This window comes from Aythya marila (genome assembly GCF_965140915.1).
Source record: "Aythya marila genome assembly, chromosome: 9".
NCBI classification, from domain to species: Eukaryota; Metazoa; Chordata; class Aves; order Anseriformes; family Anatidae; genus Aythya; species Aythya marila.
In genome coordinates this window covers 13,675,001-13,702,385 of record NC_139050.1, presented here as the reverse complement: position 1 = coordinate 13,702,385, position 27,385 = coordinate 13,675,001, and the positions used below count along the sequence as shown (strand labels likewise).

Here is a 27,385-nt window from a genome sequence, read left to right as displayed (position 1 = left end):
CTGGCGAGCTTTCCTGAGTGCCTCTTCCTACCCAGCCAGCAAAACTCGTGCAGCTCTGGAGGGCAATTTTCTAGACCAGATGTGCAAACAGTGTTTTTTTTTCTAGATCTGACCTGCACAAAATATGGCTTATGAAACACGTACTTCAATTCAAACCAGTGGCAAGCATACAACTTTGAAGATGACGAATGGTTGTCATTTGTTTTGCAGGAAGTCAAGCTAGGCCATCACAGCAGACATCCTATCAGATATTTGTGTATATAAAATTCAATTTTCTCCTTTAACAGTAATGAAAAGCTTGTGTTCTTTTATACCAACAAACTTCCAACTGCATAGCAGTATCTTGAAAAAATTCTTGATAGCAGTATGTACAGTGATGAAATCTTGGCAAAGAATGCATTTTCTGAATATGGAAACTGTGTGTTAGGACACAGATTAGAAACCATACAGTTTAAGTTCCAAGGTATCCTTTGCTGCTTTGCTTTCAGTGCTGAAGTTAAGGGGTGGGAAGGGAGGGAAATCGATACATCTTTGTCTTCCCACTCCATTTACAACAGAAATTTTGAATAAAAATTCCAGAATGTCAGAACTGAGGTTTTTTAAGTTCTTATTAACATTTTTTTGTTGCCTATACCAATGTCAAATGTTCAGGTAAGGCTGCAATCTTCCCTCCCTTCACTCAAATTAGAAGAATTCATATTGTGAAAAGTTTCTAGTTAATTTTCTGCTGTGTCTCAGACATATCTGCTGTTATCTACTTTATGAACACACCTTTAAGGACTGTGCCCAAATTAGACCTCGCTTCATATGATTTACAGTGATAAGCCATTGTATTTTATGAATATTAATAGGTTTTGTCTGAAAAATGCTGCCAGTGTTGTTATTGAGGTGTGCTAGTAATGAGAAGTAAATGGTGCGTGGATCTTATTACCAGTATCTTGATAAATACAAATATCTTATGTTACAATACAAACAAAAAAGATAAGCTGGTGTATTGCACCCAAAGAAGTATATGGAGGGATTTAATAATTCCTGCTAAAATGAGCATCGTAGATTTGTAGAACCCTATTGTGGTAGGTTGTATGGGTGTTGTAAGCCCATATAGGGACTTTTCTGCCTTTGTTAATCATATTGGGGCTTTTCATTTTAAGAAAACGTTTTCCCTGGTGTATGGTTCTGACCACCAGAGCATTTTGTATAGAAAATAGGACAGGCAGTTTTGATAATTTTATATTGGATTTCCAGAGGCAAGCTGTACTGAAAGCCTCGCTACATAACTGATTTCCTAAAGCAGTCTCTTGCATTTGAGCTGGAGGACTTAATAAAAAAAAAAAAAAAAAGTGTAAAATGTGAATAGTGAATAATTCAGTAAGATAACTTGAATTCCAGATAACCTTTAGTTGTTTACTGTGTGACTTCTCTTTTTTACTGTGAAGAGAACAAAGAAAATGTACTTGTATAGCACTAGTAGTCTTGTGATTTTTATTGGAAATCAAAGTAATTTTATGGAAAATTCAGTAGGGCACAATAAGCATCTTTCAGATTTTTTTTGCCGTTTCTTGTACTTCAGAGATAAAACCTCGGGTCACGATATATTTATTGTTTTCATATTAAGCCTAGAGTATTTGCAGAATTATGGAGACAGGTGTTAAGATCCTGACATGTTGGTGATAAAATAAGAGCAACAAATTGTTGAATTCTAGTGTTTAATGCTAATATCCCTAATCTTGCTGAGTCAAAAACCAAAACACTAGCCATCCACTAATACACAGGATAAAATGACTGTGTTGTGTTCAAAAGGATATGTTTCTTCCAGAGGTATTGTATGTCCTAAAGAGGGAGGATTTTTTAAAAATAAAAAGTCGGAACCAGCGATTCTTTCTTAGCTATTCATTCTGAACGAGGTCTGGTTTTTGTTCTGAGGAATGCTTTCAGAAGACTGAAATCAGTGAATAAGTGAAGTTGTGCTGCATTGCTGCATGTTCCCTGTTTAATTCAGTTCATGTTTATAATTTATGCAGGCAGTGAAAAGATGCTATTGGATCTTAATGGAGACAGTGATTGAAACTTGGTGATTTGTGATCCATGCTTTCTCCACCCAGTAGCTGTTACCATGCACCACCATCCTTTTAGCTGTGGATTTCTAACGTTGTACTGTACCTGCCATCCAATTTCTCTTAATCCCTGTTAGGTTCAGATATTATTATTTCTCTAGGAAGAGAAACCAAGCTTTCGATCAGACAAGCTTTCGATCTTGTGGTTTTCTGAAAAAGGAAAAATAAGAAAAACATTTACTTGTGCTTTTTCTTAAAATTACAATAATGAGCATACTCTCGAGCAATCACAGGTAGAGGAAGGATGTAGGAGGTAGAAAAGCTTGGAAGAAGAACAGCATCAGCTATGAAGAATTTTGTTTTCCTGGTTTGTAAGCGATGCTGCTGTAATTCTATCTGCATCTTTTTTTTCTGCTCATTCACCACTCAGCAGCTGGTAGGGAAGTAAGACTGCCTGGCAACCACCTGCAGAGCTGCAGAGATGAATTACATTTTCGGAAATAACACACTCCTCTATTCTCGCGCCAATCGAGGCAACACGGGCTCAAGCCATAGCTCTGTAGGCCCAAAGCACAAGCAGTGGGCAAAGAAAGGCTCGACAGATGAGTTACGAACTGAGCCTTCCCGTTGGCAGCAGATAGTTGCATTTTTCACTCGGAGACATGGTTTCATTGACTGCATTTCGGTTGCTGCCAGCTCCACCCAGGTAATATTCCACTTGTTGAAATTATTGTCTGCATGCTTTCTGGTTGCTTGCTAGTCAGCAATAGCGATCTATTTATAAATCTGTTTTATGAATGGTGTTTTCTGTCTGCTTTCATTTTCGTATTTCAGAGAGCTCTGTGTAATTCTTAGCATTAAAGCATGAAAATGGAGACACTTAAATGAGATGCGAGTTTTCTAAAAGTTATTTTGCAAGTGAAGAGCCTCCAACAAGTTGAAATAGGAGGCATTTTAATGACATAATGAAAAATGCCGTTTGCATTGTGCTGCCTGTCCCTGGAGGGGAATAATGCAGCTAAGGAATACCAGATCCATAGCCACAGTAAGATGACAGTTCATATAGCAACCACATATTTCCTGATTAAGGAATTGTATTTGAAAGAAAGGATTAAGCGATTTCAAGTCTTAATTAAAATATGTAGCATGACAAATTCTAGTGTGTGTCAGTTCCGTTTTTTTTTGGCTTCTAACAATCTATAAATAAGATTAAGGAATGCCTTCCTTCCATTCAGAATATACATTTATTAGTGGGGTCTGTAAGAAAGACACTGCATTTCTCAATTTCACTGTAAATCGGCTGTAAGTACTGATTTTTATTGATTATTATTGAGGTAGGAGGAGACAAGTCAAATCTGAGGTATATAGATTGGGGGAGAGTTCTGAAGAGGGTTAATATTGAGAGAAGTTTAAACTCACTGGTATATTTGCAGATGATCATCTCCTATTATGAAACAGTAATTGATGATTAAAATGATAATGAAACAAAGAAATACAGAAAAATGCTGAGACCAGTATTCTTAAAAAAAAATAAATAATAATAATAATAAGTTAGGTTTATTTTGCTTATTACCAAGCTAAATTCAGCTTTAGCCAAGAATAATTCTTTCCTGATACAATTTAAGCTAGAATAATACAAAAACTTGTTTAAACATGTCCTTAGACATGTCAGTATTAAGTATTTTATCAGTTGGTAATTGTTTCAAAGATAAACTAACATTTCCTTTTATGTTTGATGTTTGCTTATTATCTGTTTCATGCTTGTGAATTTAGAGTAAATGAGTGTGAGATCTTAGAAGGGATTTCAGTTTCTTGCTGCAAATGTTCATGCAGAAGATGGATTCTGTAATTTATGTAATGGGTCATGATCCAACTCTGCATTAGGTAGACATAACAGCTTTTAGACACTGTTTGTTTTTTAATACCAAAATATACAGTATTATTTTTCTGCATAAATATTGGGGTTGCACTTAACTGTTAATGCTTGAACGAATAGTATTGGAATGTATGAAGCTTCTGCCAGTTTCTGACTAGTAAGGACTAGAAATTTGCTGATAAATACTGAACAGCCCCTTCTTGGAGCGTGGGTTGGACCAGATAAAGGTCCTGAGATCCCCTCAGATCTAAGCTGAGGTTCTGTGAATATCCCAGTATTCTTGATATTTTTCTGCTGTGAGAAAGATAGCTTCCCCCTGTGAAAGCCTGCTTTTTTTTTTTTTCTTAAGTCTGACAGTCTTTAAAATGATCTGCTTACATATGCTCATGGCCAAAAGAAAGGAAAAAAATAAATTTGGAGGTGTTTGTAGAAAAATGAATAAAGATATTCATAAGTAGTGCACTGAAAGGAGAAGAGCCTGTTAATGTTTTTTCCTCTGGAAAGATACTTTACTATCCTCCTACCTTTATAAACACACTGCAGCTGATCTAACCTCAGGAAAAAAGAAAAAGCATTTTTGACTGTCCTTTCGTGTGCTTGGCTTTCTGGGGTGCCGTGGCATGGCGTGGCGCTACTTGCTTAGGCCCCTCTATTCCCAGTGCAAAGGGAAGGACTGCTGGAGGTGGGCTTGCACGTTCCTTTCCTTCTCAAGGGCTTGCAGCAGGTCACTTTCTCCCCAGCTGGGTGGTGGTAAGAGGACCCTTGCTAAAGAAGACACTTGGGGTTTGGGGGTAAGCATCCCTCAGATAAGGGTCTTAAACACTGCAGAAGTTGGTGTCTGATCTGGTAACACTGCTGTCCGCTGTAGTTAGCGTTAGGTGTATGCCCAAAAGAAATCATGTACACAAATGCATTTAGGCATGGAAGATGGGTCTGCAGTGAAAGGTTCCTATAAGAAGCTACAGCACCCTGAAGACTAGCAGTTTTCAGATGTTAAAGTTGCCTTTGCTACTAATATCAGCCCTTCTGGATGCTATCAGAAGGTTCAAGTAACATCACCCATCTCTCAGGGGAAAAATTCCACCCACCCAGCAGTGGAAATAAACGGTGCAAACAGGTTCAACCACAGATGGCAAAAGCAGCCTTTGAACCTCTCCTCTGCCTGTCTCCTGCCCTAGCTGAGGTCTGCAGAGTGCCTTGCATGGACCTTGAAGGGGGTTGCATCGATCTGCGGCCTTTGTATTACTGAAGTATTGAGGAGTGTTCAGTGATCAGATGCTGCACTTTGGCCACGGTGTGGCTGTATGTCCCGAATGCCCATTCCACTTGCAGTGAACTGTTGCAGGGGTAGCAATGCCTTACTGCCCTGCTAACTGCACCCACCTTCTCTGCAAATTCAGGGAAGCTGAAATAATGTTCTCAGGCATTTGTGGCCCTTGTTTTTTTCATCTTCCTTCTACAATCCCTGTGATGAGGAGTTGGTTCTTCTGTTAGAAGAATTAAGGGATTTGGTTAGAAGCTGATCTTTCAGTTTTTGTTCACGAATATATTAATTTCTTTAATAAAAACCCAAGCTCTGAGAAGTGCCTATTCTTGATGACAAACACCGCTATCTTGCCTCAGAATGCATTTTAACTTTAAGTGGCACCTGGCCCGTGCTGTGCTACAAATTCAGAAACTGACTTGTCTGAAACTCAGCACTAAACTGGTTCTAACTGCAATGCATTCGTGCTATTCTGGGCAAGTAATGTAGTATAATATGCTTCTGACATTTGATACTGAAAAAGTGTTTAGCTTTCAGAATATGCCATGCTTATTGCTGCTTCTGTTTTTTAGGCCGTGTTTTAGGAAAGGAAGGAAAAACACAGAAAACCGTTTAACTCCATTCATCCATTCTAGTCATATGTTTATTGTATAAATTCAAAACCTTAACCTGAAATTTCAGAGCTTATCAAACTGCTTCTGCCAGTTGCTTAAGCCAGAGCATTTCTTGCCTTTGAATATCTTTCTTGGAAGATCTTTAACCAGTTTAGCCATTATTCTGAGAATATTGCTCAGTAAGTAAAAATGAAATACTATAAAAATAGTTGTAGCATGTATAAAATGCTATATGTAATCAGACAAATGCAGAGGTATTATAAGATGCATTTCAAAGGTGATTAAAAATGTCTATCCATAAATCCTTTTTATTGTACTTTTTACAGGTCAGGAACTGCAAAAGTTGATTACTTACAGCCATATTAACCATCCTTTCTATAACTGTTATATTTAAAAATGCATTTAAAAATATTTTAAAACATATTTCTATATAAACATCACAAAGCTAAGGGGGGAAAAGAAGAGAGGGCTTCACATGAAAGCTGGAACTTGCAGAAGATATTGCAACTAAAATTTCAGAAGGTTTGACAGCAGTGCAAGTATTAAATATCTTAGTCGAGCATATCAGGATGAGTCTCAGTGGATTATATTATTTGGGAATGATACTACATTTCGGTATGGATATGTGGCTCTTTTAGTATCCGCTCAATTTTCAAAGTGAAACTGGGACTTGATTGTGGCAGCCATTGTATAACATTAAGCTCTCTACTAGCAGGACGTTTTATTCAATTTGCTGCTCAGATTTAAATTGGTGATGTAATAAAGAAGAAAGGAGTTATGGGAGTGACTAGGGATTTTTATACGACTACACAGAACAACTGTTGTCGTCATTAGATTTTTAATGCAGACTTTTCCCTAAGTTTAAAATTTAAGTATATACTGCCTATAAACAGTTGATGCTAATATTGTGATTAGCCCGTGAGAAAGCAGCTTTAAGTAGTTTGTTTTGGGTGATTTTAACTATGAGAAAGCAATTTCTGAAGTGTAAACATGAGCTCTACTGTACCATTTCCTTATTAATTTTTTTTAAGCTATGTGGTATCACATTTGTAGCAGTATGAATTTAGTTTTTGAAAATATTACTTTCACTGCTATAAGATGGCGTTATAGCAAAGATAAAAATGGTACAAATTCATGCTTTAAGGGAAATGTATTAACAACAAGTAGGCTCTAACTAATAGTTTGAGAACTGGGCCATTTTTGTTTATATATATATTATTTTTAAATGTTGAGCCTAGTACTTGAAGCCTCGAGTCTTTAAAAAGCAAGCAACAGCACTGCACAAACTCTGGGACCCCTGCAAGTTTTCTGGAATATAAAACCCCCATACAATCACGGTACATGACAGCACCAAAAAAAAAAAAGGCAGGATAAGAGGATCACAGTTCTTGGGAACAACTGCATTCTTGCACCTTACTTCCTCAGCCAAAACGCTACAGTAGCCTAAATCCACATCAGTGTTGATGAAGTGGCTTCTACCCTCCGTTAAAAAAAAAACAAAAAAAAAAAACACCACCCTCAGCCAGTTTAGTCAAGTGGAGATGAGAACACCTCTGTACCAACTTCAGCGTTCACTCCAGCAGCAGCTTATAGTAGGTAATCTTTGTTAAACATGAAGGAGGTACAGAGGCTGTATGTGGCTCAGGTGAGTCAGAAAATGCCACTAGGCTTTTTGCATTGGAGCCCAAGCGCTTCCTGGAATGAACACAAGCTGCTAGCAAGAGGTGATCACTTGAAGGGGACAGTAAACCAGTCATGGTTTAGGAGATAACCGCAGCTTTATTAGTACATCACAGAGTAGACTCACCCTGCCCCCCCGCCCCTCCCCTCCTTCATGCAAGACTTCTTAGGAAGAATACTAGAAGAATTCTGTGATTCTAATTATTTTGTCTGGTACAGACATGACTGTTGCTGGTGCTACTTTGGGCAAAACCAGACAAGGCAGATCCTCAGCAGGTGCATCCTGGATTCAGGGAAGACTTGCTAGGAGGTGGGGGTGGTGTTAACAAGAAATCAGGTCTCAGCACTAAATTCAGCCTCTGTATTAAAGCTTTCTGAGTTTCCTTGACAGATTGTAAAGTTACCCATCTGCTGGGAAATAGGAACACTCCTATCCATTTCATGAAGAATACTGCCTTAACATGAACATGGCATCTGCCAGGGTGGGTATGTCCTTGTCAAAGCCTGTTGCCATTTGATATCGTTGCCTATGTCTGTGAGACCAGCATTGTGATTTTAGTGCCCTTTTAGACTTCTACCTGCTACAAGTTCATTACAGCATTTGGTTAGTGCACAAACAGCCCTGGCTGTCATCAGAAGGTTTTCTTTCCTTATAACTGGAGAAATCTGCAAGTGTTTCTGATACATCAAAATACGTGATCTCCACCTGCCTGAAAATTCAAGACACGTTTGAGACAGCAATAAGGGAAATATTCTTCCTTAAGTTAGAAAAACAGCCATGGGCCCTGTCTGTTACAGAACCATTGGAATTACAGAATCTGCTAGGTTGGAAAATGCCTTCAACATCACTGAGCTCAACACTCCAATTCCAACCTTGGCCCTTTTAGGGTTCTGTGACTCAGGGTCAAAGTGTAAGCAATGACAAGACCAAGTACCAGGTAGGCCTTAAAACATTATCAGTAGAATAAAAAACACCAGTAGAATAAAGAAGATAATTGGTCTCAAGAGACGGTAAAGGAACATATTTGAAACAGGAATCAATAGTAAATGTGTGGTAATAAAACTGCTCCATGAACGTCAATGAGGAAGGAACAGAGAAATATGAAGTAATTCTCTGTCAGGGACTAGGAGCACACTTACCGCGTTTCAGTACTTTACACTGGGTAGACTCATTGCTGAGAAATGGAAAAAAATCTGACAGATACAGTGATTGTACGGTTAATACACAAAGATAACTGTGGAGTAAATGCTTTTCATGAAGGGAAAAAGATTAAGAGCTTACCTACTTCACTGAACCTTTTACAAAACAGCTGTTATTGAACAAGACAAATTCACAGACCTCCTCCGTTCTGGAGCACAGGAGAAAGCACCGGTCCCACCCCATGTTCTAGGAAAGGGAAGCAAACTCTTCCAAAGAGACCGCAGAGCTAATGGGCACATAAAGACTTCAATTTACCTTGCTGTATCAACACCACAACTTCTCTATTCGACTTACTATAAATCCTAGAAAGGCTGAAATCACGAAGTTTAAACCCAACTCAAAATCTTGGTACACTAGAAGTCTTAGTTCCAAAGAGCAAATTAAGTTACCATATCAGCCCTTAAATGTGGATGCAGGCCGTTCTCAGCCTTTCTAGAGAGACAAAGTCATGTTTTCTAAAAATATCTGAGACGTTTTGGTTGCATTAACTTCTTAAAACTATAAAAATCATCCTGCACATTCTTAATCATAATCGAGAGTGCTCTTGATACCACAGACCAAAATAGAAGAACAGGAAGAAGATGGTGTTCGCTGCAGACTTGGTGGTTCTCTCAGACAGTCATTTACTTAATAGTTGTATTAACCGAAATGTATACGGCAGCTTTGGCAGCCGTACAGAAACACTATACCACAGGAGCTTGCTAGAGCTGTTTACTCAACTGACAGCTGGTGAAAGACTGATTGGCCTGTATTTGGCTTTCAAAACACTTCATCAATCAATGCAAGCCTCAACTGAGAGGATGACTAGCACAATATGAGATAAAATAGCAAAGTTATATGACAGACCTACAGTTCTTCCTCTTTCACAGGCTTCCTTGTTCTTGGCTTAATACTAAAAGACACTTAGATGATTTGCTGAAGGTAGTGGATCAACAGGGGCTTTGGTGCCTGCCTTTCCTGAATGTTTGGAGTCTTTGGCACTACATAGCCAGAAAGACCCTGTACTAGTAGGACTCAAAAAGCATGACATTCTGTGTTCCCTTCATCACATTTTCTTATCACATTTCTGACTCATTCAGTAAAAAGTAATTTTCTTGAGGTATAATGGAGCAGAAATATGAAGAAAGTCTGTAAAATCAGCTCTGAGTGAGACAGAACAACTAGGAAGTCACAGGTGAAAGTGGCAACCCAAGCCCTTGGCAGCAAGCAGTGCTTCCATGTAGCCTGCCACCAGTCCATACCAGCGCTGCTGTGCTGTGAGGCATGAAACCAGCGAGCTCCCACATGTGCCAACTTCACAATCACACACGGAGGTTTGGGAAGGGAAAAGCATACCTTCTTTACTTCACCAGCATGCTAGTTGAATTCTTAAGAGGAAAGGCATTGACTCCAGCGGGGAGCCAACACCAGCGTAATCTACGTGACATTACATGACTCGTGATCTCTACTCCTAAGATTACCGATTTTAATATGCTCCTAAAACTGCACTTCTCGTCACAAAAACTTCAGTCTTAAGTATTCATGTCTATTGCACACAAAATTGTTAGAAAGTTTTTACAAAAGGAACCCAAGGCCCCAGAGACAGTCACTTACAGCCTGAGCTATATATATATATATATATAAAAATATATGTATAAAATAATTAAAAGAAATTGAAGGACTGCAGTTTGATGTAAGGGAAGGCTTCCCTTCTGTGTCTATTTTTATATATTTTTAAATTAGTTTGCCACCAGCCAAAGGACTTCTGGCCTTGTTTTCCAGTTCGGTATTCCGCAGGGTGCCTCTGTGCTGCCTATTGCTGTTCCACGTGACTCCAGTTGTTATTGAATTGCATCTCGCTGCATGTAACCCACTTCTGTAATACATCAGGCTCGCTCTACAGCTTGTCTCTGTTGTCCATTTGCTCCTATTCCACCCTTTGTTTAACTGCGCATTAGGGCATAGTTGAGCTGACACGTTCTCTAGATAGATAACAGGTATTTTTGACTCATTTTGTCTTTTTTGTGAGCTGATCTTGGCATTTATGAATTTTCTGTCTTCTGCTCCATTAAAATGCTTCCGGTGCATAGTCCCTTGCAGCAGTCTCTTCTGTGAAATGATTTAAGAAGAGCAGACCACCTTATCTGTAATTTTAATAACATTAGAAAGAATCAGCACAAAAGAGTTTTAAATTTTATTTTGACTCTGGCAAAACAGGAATGCCCATTGATTTTTTTTTTTCCCCTCCATGTTCTTGTAGTCTCTTTTAGAATGTTTCCCTTTTTGGTTAGCATTGGTTTTTAAGTACTTTGTGGAAGTTCACTTTGTTATTGGAGAGTAGTATCTATGTAGTCGTGTCAGTCTCCTGGTCCAACTTCAGGTAGCTTGTGCAAGGTTCGGGTACAGTACGGCACTTTTTTGACTCCGGAATTTTCAGTTTCTTCCTTTGTGTGGCATTTACTTAAACCCACCAGACTGTAGGAATGTTTGGTGGGAGTCTTCTAGCCTCTCCACCCATCTTCTGTTTGTCCGTCCTGCCTCACAGGGTGCATATCTATTTACTTACATTTTTCACTGACTGATGCATGTTGAACGTAATTGAGCAACCTGTGTCATGGACCTCTCAGGTAATAGTGTTTGTTTTCTGTAACGTAGTAGGGAGCAGGGTAAAAGTTGCTTTGTAGTAATTTAATTTAGTGAGCAAACAGTAGTTATTCTTAGTTAGCTGTATCAGAATGCATAGTGAGATATACCGGGTGAGAAGGGACTTGGTTTTCCCTTGGAGAAGGAGGGAGAGGGAGCTCTGGATTCCGGCTACAGCGTGCAGTCTCTAATCTGAAATCATGGTGTGAAAAGGGATCCGGATAAATTGGGAAAGAGTGTTCAGAAAAGGGGTTGTAACTGTAGATTGTGTTCAGGAAGGCCTGCTTTGAAATGAGAAACTTAAGAACCTCTGCTTAGTTCATCCAAAGGAAAATCAGGAGATGACTTGATCACAGACTAAATATAAATACATGGGGATAGATTTCTGTAATTAGGAAGCTTGTTTGTTTAGTAGAAGAAGGCATCTGTATTACCAGCCTGGGAACTGAAGCTAGATACATTCAGATAGAAAATCTAATTTTAAAGAAGGATCTTAATATGATACGCGTTTTAAAAGCTTAGTGGGACATGATGTAACTGCCAAATCAGGGTAATAAAGGAGTATTTCCTGTGTAAAAAGAACAGTTATGATAAATAAGGTTTGTACTTGAAAATACAAAAATATATCACAATCTCTGATTCAACATCTAATGTAATGACTTCAAATTGCTGTCTGGAAGCTGTAAACTGCCAGGATGCAGTTAATACTTTAAAACTCTTATCATATCTCCGTACTACTGCTTTTAATTTTTTTCAACTCCTTCATTTTTGTTATTCTTTTTGAACACCACGAGGGAAATTCTGTACTCAGCTTTTTAAAAGTGAACACATTAAGACTCATTATAGAGCAGCACTTAACTAGTTTCATCCTAAATTAACTAGCATGCAAATTGACTGTGAAATATGACTGGTCATACTGCTGATGCCAATAACGCTATCCCAGGTAACTATTCTCAGGTAACCAGAGTAAATAAAGAGTAAAATATTTCTCCAGGTAATAGAACAGCTATAGGGCAGTCCCACGTTTGAGCTTGGAGTAGTTCCTATGACTCATTTGCTGTTTTAAAAATAAGAAGAACCAGGTGTCAATAGAAGAGAAATTAATTTGGCAAGAAGCACAGGTGGTCAATATGAGATGACATTTACTCAGGATTTCTTAAGGAGCTGGTGTTTAATATGGATGAAGGGCCTGTTGTGTTGTGTGCGACCTTTTTGTTTAAACTGTCGGGGTGTTCCTAGAGTAGTGATAGTAATAATAGTAATAAAAAAGGCAATATGATGCCCTTTCAAAAAGGTGCTGAGTTGTACTCTGAGGCTACAGCAGTGCAGCTCTGATTTCCTTATTGTAAAAACTGGGGGAAATTATTGAGAAAAATTAACAGATAAACATATATTGAGGAGAAGTCAGCTTGTCTTTGTAAAGGGAAATGAGGACTTGCAGATCTTCCAGACTACTTTGAAAACAGGGAACATGGAGATAAAAGCCTGCACGGCATTATCTGGCCATCAGAGGGTCATTATAATTATAGTAATGTCTTTGAAAACGATAGTTCTTGGATCAAAGGCAGTTAAAATTGGTGGAGATAGGAGATAAAGGGAAAGGATGTTTTGTAGATTTTCAGTTGATTAAAACAGGTCCCTTCAATTGGAAATAGAGTCCCAGAAGGTCATGTCATGGATGATCCGAGGTATTGTGTGTGTCTGTGTGGCAGGGCTAGGGAAACTGAGGCAGAGGTGGGTGATAAATATTTTTTATTAGGTTAGCTAAACTAGCTGCAGGGGATAGCAGACAAGTGAATGATTTGGCACAAAAACAACCGATGACATTCATTGTACAGTAACAAATGAGGAATGGTGTTAGAGGGATCATCTGGCACATGGGCATGAACTGATAGACTGTAAATTAGCTGCTGCTGGCCCAGTGCATTGGAGATTTCACTGATGGTTCTGAAAATGCCACCTTAGCATTCTGCAGCTGTGAAAAAGGTAAAATAAAATGTCTTGGGTTTTTGAAGAAGAAACAGATCATAACACAGAACATGACGCTAGGTGTATTTATTTTGTGTGAAAATGAACCCTCAGTTGGAAATTCAGCAGTCAGAATCCTTCTCAGCACTATACAGAATTTTTGTAATGAATTTCAAATATTTGCATCCTAAAATCCTCTAACATTTTGTTGTATGTTAGACATTTCAATGATCTGAACTAAGTGAAAATAAGCAACTATGATTGTGTAAACTGGCATTCTGTCTAGATTATAATGTAAAAAATGGAATTCAAGTCATAATTAAGGGAAAGCTTACTTTGTTACATGTGTTTTAACATATTCTGAGTAACCTAAGCTATTTCTTGCAATATTTATTGTTACCCACTTTTTTTTCAGGTTAATGTAGTCAATATTTGTCTTATCCAGACTAAATGATACAGCCATGTGCCACACAACACAGTTGGTAGAAGGTTTTGGTAAGTGTGGTATCAACACACATTGCTGGTTTTATGTGATCCCAGGTGTTCCCGGGCATGGCCAGCACTGGTACGGGCTGGCAAGTCTTGTGCTTCAGGTCTGACTGCTGCAGAGCCCTGTGGTGGTCACTGCAGTGTGTCCTTCCCAGGTGAGGCTTGGTGCCCAGCCTCAGCGCTGAACCAGCTCCTTGAACTTTGTCCTGGACAAGCGAGGCCACTTGGAAACGGCAGGGAACTATTTAAGTGACTTCTGCCCTCGGTTTGGATACGAGAGGATACACTTAGATAGCTCCATTTTAATTTAGGTTGTCTGACTCTGTCTGGTTCCAGTTAATGAGATGTACGAGCTGATTTTCTGTGGAATGTGAGAGAATCCGGAATGACTGGCTCAGGTTTCCTGCCCTGCTCCAGAGGTTAAGCAGCTTCTGCACAAGCTGGATATGAAGGCCCACAGTGGTGTTTATCCAGCATTCTATCTAAATCGATCAAACCTGAGCTGGCTGCCTTCGTGTTCCTGTGGAGCAATTAACCTGAGATCCAGATAAAATGGCTGTGGGTAATTATGGACCAAAAGTCAGTTCATCTGTAGGCCTTGTCTTCAAAATTCATTCTTTTTAGTCAACATTGTATAATTATAATTATACATAAGCACATTTTCCATTGTGAGATTGGAAAAATGTGTTTTATAAATTATATTGAGAAGTGCCAGAATCTTGTAGAAATGTTAGCAAACAGCATTGTGAAGGGAAAAAAAGCCTTTTTATTTACTTGCGGAGTTTGCACAAGTAACGCCAGGCATTACAGCTGTTGTAACTTTTATAGTATCTTAATTTGCTGAAGACCATTGAGTGACACTACAGAAAGGGTGCCTGTTCTGCTGAAACATTGCAGGGCTCTTATGAGTCATTCGAGAGGCTGGCTGTGTTGTGTAATGGTGCTTGTTGTCAGATATTATAACTGCATGTTGTCATGGAAGCAAGCGAGAGGCAGCCCCCAGTGTTTCCATGGTGGAAGAATGAATAAAATCAGATGTGGTACCTAGCTTGGAATTGCATGGTAAAGATCTCAGCTGTAGCTCTGAGCAATGAAAAGGCAGAGCATCAGGAGAGCAGCACAAAGCTGTTGGATCTGCAGTGAAAGTCATTGTCTGTGTTTGGGAAGGATTCAGCATGTATAAAATAAAACGCTAATGCCACTTGTGTATGAAGCTTTCTGTAAATGAAATAAGGAATGGCTTTAGTATAAAAACACTTAGTGTAAATCAAGTAATTAATTTTCTAAAATTTTCTGACACTAACTTCCTGAAGGAGCTCTTGGTTGTTATGGATGGCTTTTTAGTGATTTTTTTTTTTTCCGTTTCTTAGTATGAAACAAATGAATTTCTGCTCCTGTTCAGTTTTAGGGAAAACATTTATTTTTATAAGACTTTTTTTTTTTTTGCTTAATAGATTTCTCACAAAATAACACAATTATTAATAAAGCAAAAAATACCTGTTTTAAAACAGAAAACAAAACTTGAATTTACCGACTTCCTTTGGATCACTTAATTAATGCATGTTTTAAGACTGTACCTTCAGGGGCTATGAGGAGCAAGCAAATCTGAAATGTTTCTTATTCTAAAAGATCATGCTTTATATAAGATAAAGCTCATATGAAGCGTTATTTTCATATATTACGAATGATAATTATCAGATTTATTTAATTTCAAAAAAACACACCAAAGCATTTAGGGTAAGAGCAGTATGATAGTTATGATAGTTAACTGATGTATTCTTAGTATTTATCCAAGTCATTTCCTAGTATCAGAGCTAGATATAGGTCAGCCTTTTCTATTTGTATGAATTATAAAGAACAAAACAAGCATGATGTCTAAGAGGATTTAATTATTCCCTGAATAATTTAGGAAGAATTGGAAATTATGTGCTCTGAGAGCTTATAAGAAGTGTCATATCCATTAAAGTAGATAAACAGTATCCAACATGTATTTATTCATTTATTTTGATCTGAAAGTGTTCTCAGGAATGAACACAATCACATCTAAGTTTCCTCCTACAGAATGCCCTTTTTATTGGGAATTCCAGAACCTGAAAATATTAATGTCTTAGAGCTGATATTATTTTTCCTTAATGAAGTCTTAGAGCAAATTTTTTCTTTGCCTGGTTTCTTTCTGATGCTGAAGCACTGGCTGAGTTTCTTTGTGGGCTCTTCAGCATAATAATGAAAACTACCCTTCTTAAGGCTGATGTTATTTAAATGGTGCTTTCTAGGCTTTGCTTTAAATTGTAAATGAAATGCATTAAATTAATTCTCAATAGCACTTATGAACCTAAATAAGGAGCCTGTAATTCTGTTTTGAACCTAAGCGTCAGGTGAATGGACTAAGCTGGGTGAATGTAGATGATGAACCTGCTGCGTAGGGTTCAGTGCTAGCCACTGGTGTGGTATCTGAAAAACCAAAATCAGAACTTGCTTTTACTAAAACCTCTATTAAATTTGCATACATTTTTTTATATTACAAGTTTAGAATATGACTGATTACAGCAGTCCTTTAGAGAGTTTACAGGACAAATTGGTTTGAGCTGTGTAAATCTGTCTGAATACCAGACTTAGAGTGGACGCTGGCGTCCTCCCTTGGGCAAAATGTTGTCCATGAGGGAATTAAGTCTTAAAGGGTCTGCTCATAGATCCTGACAGGGACAGGAGAGGGGGGTTGTTGACTGCTGAAACTTTGAGACTAGCTTGCATGCAGTTCTTAGCACTGGAAAGTTTTACCCATCAAAGAACACCACGTGAGAGCTGGTGGTAGCTCTGTATAGTCTTGTCAGTCTCATAGACTAAGCTCTACTTCTGCTACATAGTTCTAGAACTTCATCCTATGAGCTGCTGGAGGGTCTGCTCCTATACTATTGCTTATGGGTGTAGTCCTGGAGAAACAGATCCAGGAAAAATATATCTGTACATTTATTGTTAACCAAGTAGCATCAGTGGCAACGTGGCACTGAAGCCATGGCTGGGCCGCAGGATGGCACTGATGTCAGTGGGAACACGGCACAGGTGGGGCATCAGCGTTAATGCCAGCTGTGTCCTCAGCCTTGGGTGTGCTGGGCAGCTTACAGCTAACATGGATTGTAAATGAGGGTGGATGGCATCTGTGCTTTATTCTTACCACCACCTTGAGACCCTACCAAACAGCCTACATATCCCAGAAGGTACGCTTAGATCAGTATTGACCTGGGTGATTTTGACAAAGATAGATGTGAAGGTCTGAAAACAGGCAGCTTCACCAGCAAAATGTTCCGTGACCTTCCAGGACGTGGTTCACAGAAGGGATATAAAACGCTGATACTAGACCTTAAACCGTGTATCTGGAAATAAAATATGGCACTTATTTTCAGTCCAGTCACTGCATATTGAATGAACATTTTCTTCCACCACTTTTTAAGTTATGTTCACTTCAGTAGATACTCTATTTCCTACTTTCGTGACTGATAAAAACCCAAGCCTACGCTCCTAACACTTCAGCTTGTTTTAACACAGGTTGTTGTTTGTGTGGTATCTGCTGAAAGGCAGTGGGAGGGGTGACGTACACAATTATTTTTGGAACATTCTCTTAGATATTACAATTGCTTTTTGAAGTAACAGAACTTGGCTCTTGAAGCTTACCTGGTCTTGTAAACGACCTCTGCAGTAGAGGTTGTTAGTCGATTGGTACTACTCTGCTCCTCTTCCAGAGGTACTGTTGTTATCCAGCTATTGTGTGGGTGTTCAAGAATGTGGGAAGATGGTGATTCTTGAAGAAGAACTACTTATGATATAGCATAGGCACTTCAACAGATTGCCACAAAAAAGGATGCATTGTACATTAAAGGAGAAAAAGGTATAAAGTGCTTGGTCAAAGCGATCAATGCAAATTGTTTATATACTAATTTAAAATAATGAAATATGATTAATGTCTCAGTTAGCAATGTGTTGTTCACAGTTTGTAGGCATTACTAAAGCACAACCTGATCCTGAGCCCCCTCTAGTTACATGAAACCACTTAGCACTTCATATTTAGAGTGAAGCAGTTCACACTAGCAATTAATATGATCTGCAGAGACTACTTGCAGGCTTTCTGCACTCAGAAGAGGATCTTGTCAAACCTGCGCTGCTCGAGTTACATAACTGGTTTTCTTTCTTTGAATTATCCATATGGCCCTCTGCTCCACCAGAATTTTTTTCTACTGGTACAACTGCAAGGCAGGCTTTGCAGTGCAGCACATATGTGAATGTAATTTGGCAGAATGATCTCGGTGACTCTCAAATGTCTGACTCTTCTTGCCTTCACTACTTTTTCTTTCTCCTTGATTTTTTTTTTGCTATCTGTTTTCTTTGTGTTTCCATCAAGATTGTTCTATATAAGCCTCATTCCCTGTTTATGATAAAACCCTTTCTTCTTCCTCCTGTGGTTTTTGACCAAGATGCTATATTCACTTCTCCTGCCCATATAACACTAAATTTCAGTGCTCCCTACTGTTTTTTTTTCCACTGGAGATTGCCCTGGCTCACCATTCAGCCCTGGATGAATTAGATATTCTTCCTGTACCTCCTGTTCCTTGGCTGTGTTTCAGTGTTTGGAGTACAACTGCTTTCAAGTTTTTTGTTTTAATTGTTGATATTTTATTGCTATCATCTTAGGGACCAAAGGCATGCGGACTTCCAGAAACAGTGTTGTACCAGTTATCTGCTGCATCATCTCTGTTTTTTTGCCGCTGAAGTCAGCATGTCTGTGAGCACATCAGATGTGAATTACTTTCTTCTTTTCCCTTGTGTTTTCCCTCTTGTTGTCTGGAGGAGAGCATATGAAGTCAGACAACAGGGCTTCCAAGAATCTGGTATCCGGCATGTCTTCCCACTGCCATTGCTTTCTCACTAAGTGCATTTCAAAGCTGATTTTTGTTTCCGTCAAGAAGCTGGTTTGTGTGTGGGTTTTCTGCAAAGTTGATAACTCAGAGTTGCTTGGAGAAATTGTGGAAATTTCTCCAAGGAGAAGAAAGTTAGATGTGATGTGCTGGGTATGAGCTGGTAACCTATATGCACTCTCACAACACGCTGATCTTCCTCTCTGCCATTTCTCTTCAATAACAAAATCTAGAGACTCTTGGTCTGTCTGGAACAGAAGCACCTGGGTGCACCTGCCCGTTTGTATCAGTGGGACACACTCATCTCTCCCTGAGGCTGCAAAGGCAGAAGACATACCGGCCATGTGCAAGCCCAAGTCTGTGAATGTTGTATGACCAACACGTTTTCAGCTTCCTGTCACTGGCCAGAAACCTTTCTGTCTCTGCATGCTTGAATATTGCATTAATGATATGTTATGCAGCTCTTGATTACATCCATTCTGGGTAGAAGATGAGACATGGCAGCTCTTCATGATTAGAGGAGCATCTGTCAGTTCCTATTTCTCTCTTAATATCCACACTATAAATAACTGCAAAGGTTTGTACTTAGATCTGTATTTCTAGTTTTTTTATTCTGTGTGCAAATATTATGCTGACTCACATTGTTTTAGTCAGATTTACTATAGGGAAATGCACAATGGAAGGGAAAATAACAATGTTTAGTGCTCTGAACTGATAACATCTCTTCATCATATTAAAGGACTTAATCATGCTCTGTTTCCAATGGATTGGTGTCCTTCATCCTTATCACGGCCAGTGCCAGATACTCAGATTCACGACATGTTCCTAGACCAGACCCATAGGCAGGAGACAGATGGTGTGTGCTGTGCAGGTCCAGAGCTGTGCAAATGTAGGGTTTGTCTGCTGGCAAGAAGGCTGCATGACCGCTGACTTCAGCCCGTGTCTTCCTTCAGCGAGGCCGGTCACATAGCTGTCCCTGCTAGATGGCAGTTTTCATGTAGACTCTGGGAACTTAATGTTTGACCCTTATCTCTTTTTAGAAAGATTAATTTAAAATTGGCTGGTAAAATTCAATATTCAACAGTATGATTGCATCAAGCTAGCTCCTCTTTGCATTTTTTTCTTTTTTTTTTTTTTTTTTCCTTCGGGGCTTAGAGTTTTAGAGTTGTTTTGAAGGGCTTTGTTTTGAAAATAAGTGTAAAAATGTAATATAGAGATCATGCATCTGTGGCCTTAAAAAAATGAATAAACAATAAAGTAATAAGGAGTTTTGGTTCTTTTAAATAATTGTCTTATGCTTTTTTATTTTTATTTTTTAATTTAAACAACATACAAAATTGTGGTCTTGCAGTGCTGATGTATTTTGTGGAAATGCAACTCCTGAAATTATCAGAACAAAGTAATTCAACCCCCATAAAGTGTTCCAGAAAGTAGAGGAATAGGCAGCTTAAAATATTTTCTAGTTGCAAATCTCAGAGAGATTTTGAGGTTGTAAAAATACAGCAAAGTTTAGGGGTGGTTAGGACCTTATGTGTGAGAGAAAATAGCTATAACCTTTCATAGCTTCATCTTAATAAAGCCAGATGAGTTTTGCCATCTATTCAATAACTTGTGCATTGCATTGATTATCTGTGCCTAGCAAATTGACAGTTGTGGGGTGGTTCAATGGTGCTCTTTAAATAGTGTGAGAGTACACAATGTGTGGCACTAGCCAAAGCAGTATCTAGCGGTTTTTTCCTATGATCATAATCCAGAAAACAGTATTTTGAACGTTTGCAGGAAGCGATATTTTGGTTTATTTTCTCCCAAAAAGGACTGTGTGTGTTGCTAGCTTCATGACTGCTTACTGTCACGACTACAAGTACCATGGTGCTGCAGATGACTGTGGGATGGGAACGCTCAAGCGAACTGATTTAACCAGGAGCTCCAGAATGGAAATGCGTCCAAACCTTCACGTGCAGCCAAAGCAGTCTTTCCAGCATCAGCATCAGGCACTGAACATTCATAAATCTTTTAGTTCATCCACACTGCCAGCCTCTTCCAAACACAGAGGAAAATTTACTAACCTGCGTGATAGTGTAAAAAAGAGCCCTACAAAAAGCACAGCAAAAGTTAAAGCTGCCAGTGGTTGGGTGTCTGATGGCGCGTGCTCTAATTGTTCCTTAGAAAAGGTACGTACTGCGCTAGGCATTTACAGATGTGTGTTTTTATAAGATTTGATGCTCTTGTAGAATGAGATAAGGTGGATATGATGCAAACAGTAGATAATATGCCATACATCTTCCTGTAGTTTTAACCCTGCTGTTTCCAGAGACTTGGTTTGCGTTTTATAGTTAGCAATCACAGTAGTAATAATTGGAGTATAACAGAAATACTTCTGTTCAGTATTTTCCCATTAAGATGGTTGCACTGTATGCAGTGTGCTTTTTAAATAGTAACTTGAAAGTGAGGAAGGTCTGGTTTGCTTTATTCTCCAAAATGTTATCTTCTACTACATGAAAATAGCAGCCTGGTGGAATTTGCTGATTTAGGTACCTGCTTTGAGATGTGTATGGTGCTTTGATTCATTTCAGGTTAGCTGGTATTCCATGAAAGAAAGGGTTACTGTGTATGTTGGTTAAAGATGAGGAAATGGGTGTGTTCTTCTTTTTCACAAGGTCTGGACTTCAGTATTAGGTTTGGAGGTACTTACTGCCATAATTTTGATTAATTGCTGAAAGGCATTACGAAATTAGCCAGCGTACCACTTGTTAATTGATAATTGTTTGTTTATGTGATTAGAAGGTCCATCGCATTAGACTTTGATCCAACAAAATTATTCGTGTGATTGTTGTAACAAAATGATTTTTTGGTGTAGGTTTTAGTGCATTTATTTCATCTGACAGATTCAGTTAGTGTGGTGTTGTTCAAGTTATGCATTCCTATGTATAATAGTCTATCATAAGTGTGTGCTACGGTTCATATTTATACAAACAATGTTTTAGTTGGCCCATTACTTTCTTGGTAGTATAGATAAGTTTGCCATCCTAATAAACCATCTTATTAACCTAGAATTATTAAATGTTGTACTGAGACAACTTATTTGGAGGAAAAGCTTTTGTTTTTCAGAATACTTTAATGTATTAATCTAACAAATTCCTAAGCATTATAAATGTCTTTTTCTTGAAAATTCCTGGGAAGCAGGAGCATTGGAAGTGATACCGTGGGCTGTTGGAGCTTATTCAGATGCTCCCACATATACTTGTATCACATAAACATTTTCAGACTGATTTTGCGGCATACTAAAATAAAATTAGCTTTCTTCTCTTAAGTCTTTCCAGGTTGTCTTGCATTGGTGGTTAGAATTCATTTGATTTCTTGCACTGGCCTTTAGCCCCTAAGTAATCAGTGATGTTTTTTTGGGTGTGGTGTTGGGGAGAAGGGCTGGTTCTTCCATTGGCACCTAACTTCCCCCAGCACACCTTAGCAGATCGGTCATGCCTGGGATCCAAGGGGATGTAGAAAAATATATAAAGGTGTACATAGGGTTGTTGAAAAAGCAGATACTGAAGGTTGCTTGGATTCCCTTCCTTCTTGGGTTATACAGTCTCCTCTCCCTTTCCTTGCACGACTCTTTTCCCATCTGCACCCTTTTTACAGCTTCAGAGCTCACATTCACAAGTTACGTTCTGCTGCTTCATTGCAGGTGAGCTAAGGGGTGTTGTGCTGGGGAAGGGAAGGAAAGGAGGTGGAAACTGTCTGCGCTCCAACTCTGCAAGAGGCTATATGTGAAGCACTAGCCTGCAATGGAAAGAAGGAAATGTAGGTAAAGGGTAAAGGTACATCTGAGTGACACGTGCAGCACACAGAGATGAGGTGGTGGGACGCGCGTGGCCCCAGATCTCGGTACCACGTATGTTCTGACTGGCTTTCTGGTGCCAGCATGTAAGCCACCATCAGTCTTACAGTCTGCTTTGATAACTGAAACATGCCAGATGCTGCTTTTTCCATCTCCAAACTTGAACTGTCTGTTCCACTAATTGTATTTGTAGCACTCTGTTGCTGCTCTAGTTTGAGCTTTCATCATAATGGTGGCGTAGCGAGCATTTCAGATACAGACACGCTATTTATCGTCTAGTAAAAGGTTGTAAATACTTTCTTATCTCTACTGCTAGCACTTTATCTTTATGCTTTTAGGAAAGTGTTTCCTTTTTGGTGGTCTTGATTGGTCTTTTATTATTAGCGGCTGAGTTTTCTGAAGGTGAAGAGTATCCTCCATTGCATTACAATTCCAGAAGTTAAATTTCAGGTAGTACTGCAGTCTGTATCAAAAGCCAGGGTAGAGGAATTGTGTGCAAGGAGAAAGAGGGGTTCTAAGTTAAACCAGCCTATTTTAGGTATAAAACCTCACTAAAGAAATCCTTTGTGAGTCTTGTAATTGAATAATTAACAGCTTTATTCAAACTCTTTAGATAATTTTCCACTTGTGTGAATTGTAAGTCAAGCAGTAAAATTCAAGTAAGTCAGCCCAAGTGTGTTTCAAGACTGGGTTTCCTTTCCTCTCTTCTTCCCTGCCTTCGCTGGGGTAACCACAGTACCTACATCAGTTTGCTGTACTCCACAGAACTGTTTATGTTTAAATGAAGGCCATCTTGTCTTCATTTGCATTGGTGTTTCCTTTGAAAAAGGTTGCCACGTCACCTCCTTTTGCAGTGGAGGAGACTCCACAGGAACACTGTCAGGAAGCTTGGCTGAGCAGGGAATGGAGGGCTGCGAAGAGCAGGTGGATACCAAGCCAACTCCACCAAGGAAAAGCACAATGGCCATGCTCACAGCTTACGAGACTGGAACCCTAAAGCATTAAAGGACTTTGAATGATACCAGTTTTAAAAAAAATAATAGTAAGGTTTAGAATTGGAACTGACAGGGAGAGTTCTTGAAGTGACTGGGAATGAGAAGCCCAGAGATACAAGGGAGTTAGGAACTGAGAGGAGTGAGGCAGGAAAACAAGGCTGCCATTTGGTGCAAGGAGAGGTGCGCAGATGCTTGACCTACAAAGAAAACTATTATTGGGTCAGCTGTTTTGCTAAGCCAAAGCATACGAGATTGCGTGGTTGGTATCTGAGAATAACTTCAGTTGTTTTTCACCTTCTCTTGTTCCAGGAGCTGCAATTGTAAAGCACAATTTTTCTAACCTGCTAGCGATTAGCTTTGCAGCCCTAGTGTTGTGCTGTACTTTGATAGGTAGTGTGTGTACATCTGACCATTTGGTTAATGGGATTTTTGCTCTGTGCACATATGGGAAGCTTCTTGTTTTGGAACAAGACAAATCTGAAGGGGAAGCTTAATTTTTGCATGTGTGGGGCTAAGTAATTGCTGAAGCATTTTAATTTGATCTGTCCTCTAAAGGCTGCATCATTGATCTCCTGCTGACTGGAGGTTTGCTGCACTGAGCATGCCCCACAGCTTTTGGGAAATGCATATTATTGTTTCTCTAGAGCAATTTACATTCCCGTATCTCCCTCTCCCCCCCCCCCCCCCCCCCCCTTTTTTTTTCCCTAAACACATGAGAGACTGAGGTGGTGTCCATGTAAGAGTATTTAAATGACATTCATAATAATGTTCTAAGACATCAAACATCTTGCTCCAACGTCTTTCCACATTTTTCACCAGCTGTTAATTTTAGATAGAGCTGAAAAAAACAGAAATACCGTATCTGCATTCAAGAAGGGTTGCTACTCTTGAGTGGTGTTAGGTTTCTTTAATCTTTGCTTTCATTTAGTTTATGCTATTGATGTAGACTGTGTTTTAATAGATTTCAAACTTTTGAAATATCTAATACTTTTATGTTCTGATTTTTTTTTAACTTGTTTTCAGGATTTAGTAATTTCATTTTGTGGTTATTCTTCATCATATTTTCTCAAGTGTGTCTTGGAACAGCCAAGTTGCAAGAACTTTGATTTGTTGTTCAGCTGGTAATCCTGATGGTTGCCAGTAGTCTGTTGCTGACAGCTTGTTGACAACCAGTATGTTAACATCTCAGAGTGATTTGAATCAATATTTTGCCCAGAATGCTATTTATAATCTTGTTCCCTTGCAGTTTGTGTCAGTAGCTTTCCTGTTTATTGTTTTAATTACAATTCCTAAAACCCAAATCCTACTGGGGTGTATATTTGTATGGTAAACCTATATAAAGATCTTTAGATGAAAGGGTGGAGTGAATCAGTGTTAGGATCTTCCAACCATTTGACTAAAAGATTTTCTTTAATTTGAACTTGGTATAGAAAATGCAATGTAGTTTTGATTTTTTCCCCCATGTATCGACAAGGAACTTTAATTTGTTCAGTGCTACCAACTTCAGTCATTGTTTCCCTTTACTCATTGTACAATGATGAGGGGCACATGTTGTGAAACCAGCCCACAAAAAGCTGGAGTGTGCCCACTGACGTGAAAAGGCAAGGTTTCTGTTTTACTCCTCAAAGTCTTAACTGTCCTGCACCGCAAGGTGAGTAGCTTGGTGTGAAGAAGCAGTGTGGCTGTGTCCTACTTCTTTGGGTTATGTGCCGTTAGCACACTGCTGGGAATGCAGTGCAGCATGGCTCGTCTGTTTCCAGGTGTGGTTCAAGTCTCCAAATCCATCTGCTCTTTCAGAATATTAAAAAAAATCTATTCAATTTGAATCTTGTTTGTTTTAGAATGTTTTTGTAGTTTTCATTATTTTTGACATTTTATTGGTGATTTTTAGCCCACAGAAGCTGTTCCTTCCTCTTCTCCCATTGTCCCTGTGATCCCTGTCCCACCAGTCCCTGCCGAGACCACTGTCATCCCATCCACCATACCACAGGTTTTTATTCTTTTCTGTTGTTTTTGTTGTTAAATTTGTTCAACTCTTTATATCATTTGTTTCATTCCTTTTGTTTAAATTAAATGTTTTGGTACTGCCATGCAAGTTTGAAATGAACTGTGAAATAGTTAAATTAGTAATACACTGCTGTTCCATCCTGTGCTTTGTTTTCTAGCAGCTTTTAGTCCATTTAAAAGTGCATATGTTTCACATAAATGTATATTAATAATTTTGTGAAACAACTAAAGAAAGCACCAGAAAGGAGTGAAAAGAAAGGGATATTTTGTGTTGGCATGTAATGCTTTGACTGCTTGAATTATTTATTCTGGATAATTATCTCATACTCAGTGTCAGTCTTTCATCCATGACTTGTGTTCTGTTTCTGTTGTTGGTGTACTTGGGGCACGCTAGAATACAAGGGGTATTTTGTTACTTTCTATTCTTAAAAATTTGACTCATAGAATGAGGTTCACTTCTACGTTTTGACCTTTAGGTCACGTAATGTCAACAACAACAAGAACAACAAAAACCAAACAAACCATGACAAAAGCTGCAGTAAGATGAGAAAGAGCAGTAAACATGAGTTAACATCACTATCTTGTATATAACTTCGAATGTGGGACTGCAGCACAGCCAGCTATGGAGTAATTTAGCATAGACAGTGGCAACATTTTTGCAAATTGAAAAGCTTTCTGCTTTTATTTGATTATGACTTTTATTGTGAGTTTTAGTGCAAAAATACTGAATGATGGAGACACCTTCTAAAAAGATGTGCCACCACTTCTAATTGGTGACAGATCCGTGTTAACTTGAAAAGGGAATTAAGCTGTCAAGAGTAATACAATACTGGGATATTTCTGTAGTCTACACATCAGTATTCTTTTTTTAAGGTCTGCTTTCACACTGTGCGGCTAAACCTGCAACAGGCAGTAATTTTTTCTCTGTTACAGTGCTAAATTGTACATAGTCCAGCGGCTTATAAAAAGTTCTTATTCTTTTTTAAAGTCCAGTTTCTAGTGGAAATGTGTTTACATGAATCTGTCACCCACACTTGTAACAGGCAGACCAGAAATGTGGTTAGTTTGAAAGCAATTTCCTTCTTTTGGAGTGACTGTGTCCACATCAGGATATGAGGAAGACAGGCAAGGACACACCGCTGGACCTCTGCTTACTGTTGAGTTTCCAGTAATATTTACTTTCAGGAAACTGCTAAATTTCACTTAAAATCATCGTAATAATTAGAACATGTATTTTTTTATTTTATTTGAGAAAATATTGTAAAATATTTTTTTGATGGAGAGACTACTCAACAGCCATCACTGTGACAGTGTTTGTACCTGCCGACGGTGCTGAATTCCAAGCAGAACAGCATGAACTGGGTGATCTGTGCCTCTGTCTTCTGGGTGCATACAAATGCCTGCAGGAGCCAGCTATGTAATTCTGCATCATACACGAGTCTGAGCAATTAGAAAACACCATAGGAAAGTATCAATTTTGGATTTGGCAGATGCAGTTCTGTGCAACAGATACATTTCTCTATTCTGTTAGTCACTTTGCCCCTTAGGCAAGCCCTTAGTGTGCTTGTAAACAAACTCGTCAAGTGGCTTTTAAATATTTGAACAAGCCCTGGCACAGGAGTTTGAAACTGTTAGGTAATTTGGAGAAGTCTTGCATAACAGACTGAAATAGCTGGTTTTCCTTTGAAAAACATTTGCTGTTTTGAGTTAGGTGTTGCCCTGTGTCTGGAGTGTCCAGGCCTACCTTTGGAGTGACTGCCAGAAATCTGTCCTCCTTCCTGCTTGGAAAAGGTGGTAAATGGCTGCTTCTGGACAGAGAACGGTAGTTTGTTTTCAGCTCAGTCTTTTGTAGGGAACATCCAAGTCACCC

General features: G+C 38.9%; 1 protein-coding gene across 8 annotated transcripts in view; it reads left to right on the top strand.

Annotated features, from left to right (window-relative positions):
• The window catches only part of DLG1 (discs large MAGUK scaffold protein 1), a gene marked incomplete at its 5' end in the record, with an annotated part of 148,738 nt that overhangs the window by 61,426 nt on the left and 59,927 nt on the right, over positions 1–27,385 (top strand). For 3 of the 8 annotated variants that reach the window (XM_082766953.1, XM_082766952.1, XM_082766951.1), the window contains one exon: positions 25,400–25,498. The exons of 3 other annotated variants lie outside the window; for them this stretch is intronic. In XM_082766953.1, coding sequence (XP_082623079.1) covers positions 25,400–25,498 — 99 coding nt within the window. Of the gene's footprint in view, positions 1–2,535; positions 2,761–25,399; positions 25,499–27,385 lie in introns of those variants that run through there. 2 more of the 8 variants (XM_082766957.1, XM_082766958.1) reach the window with 2 other exon arrangements.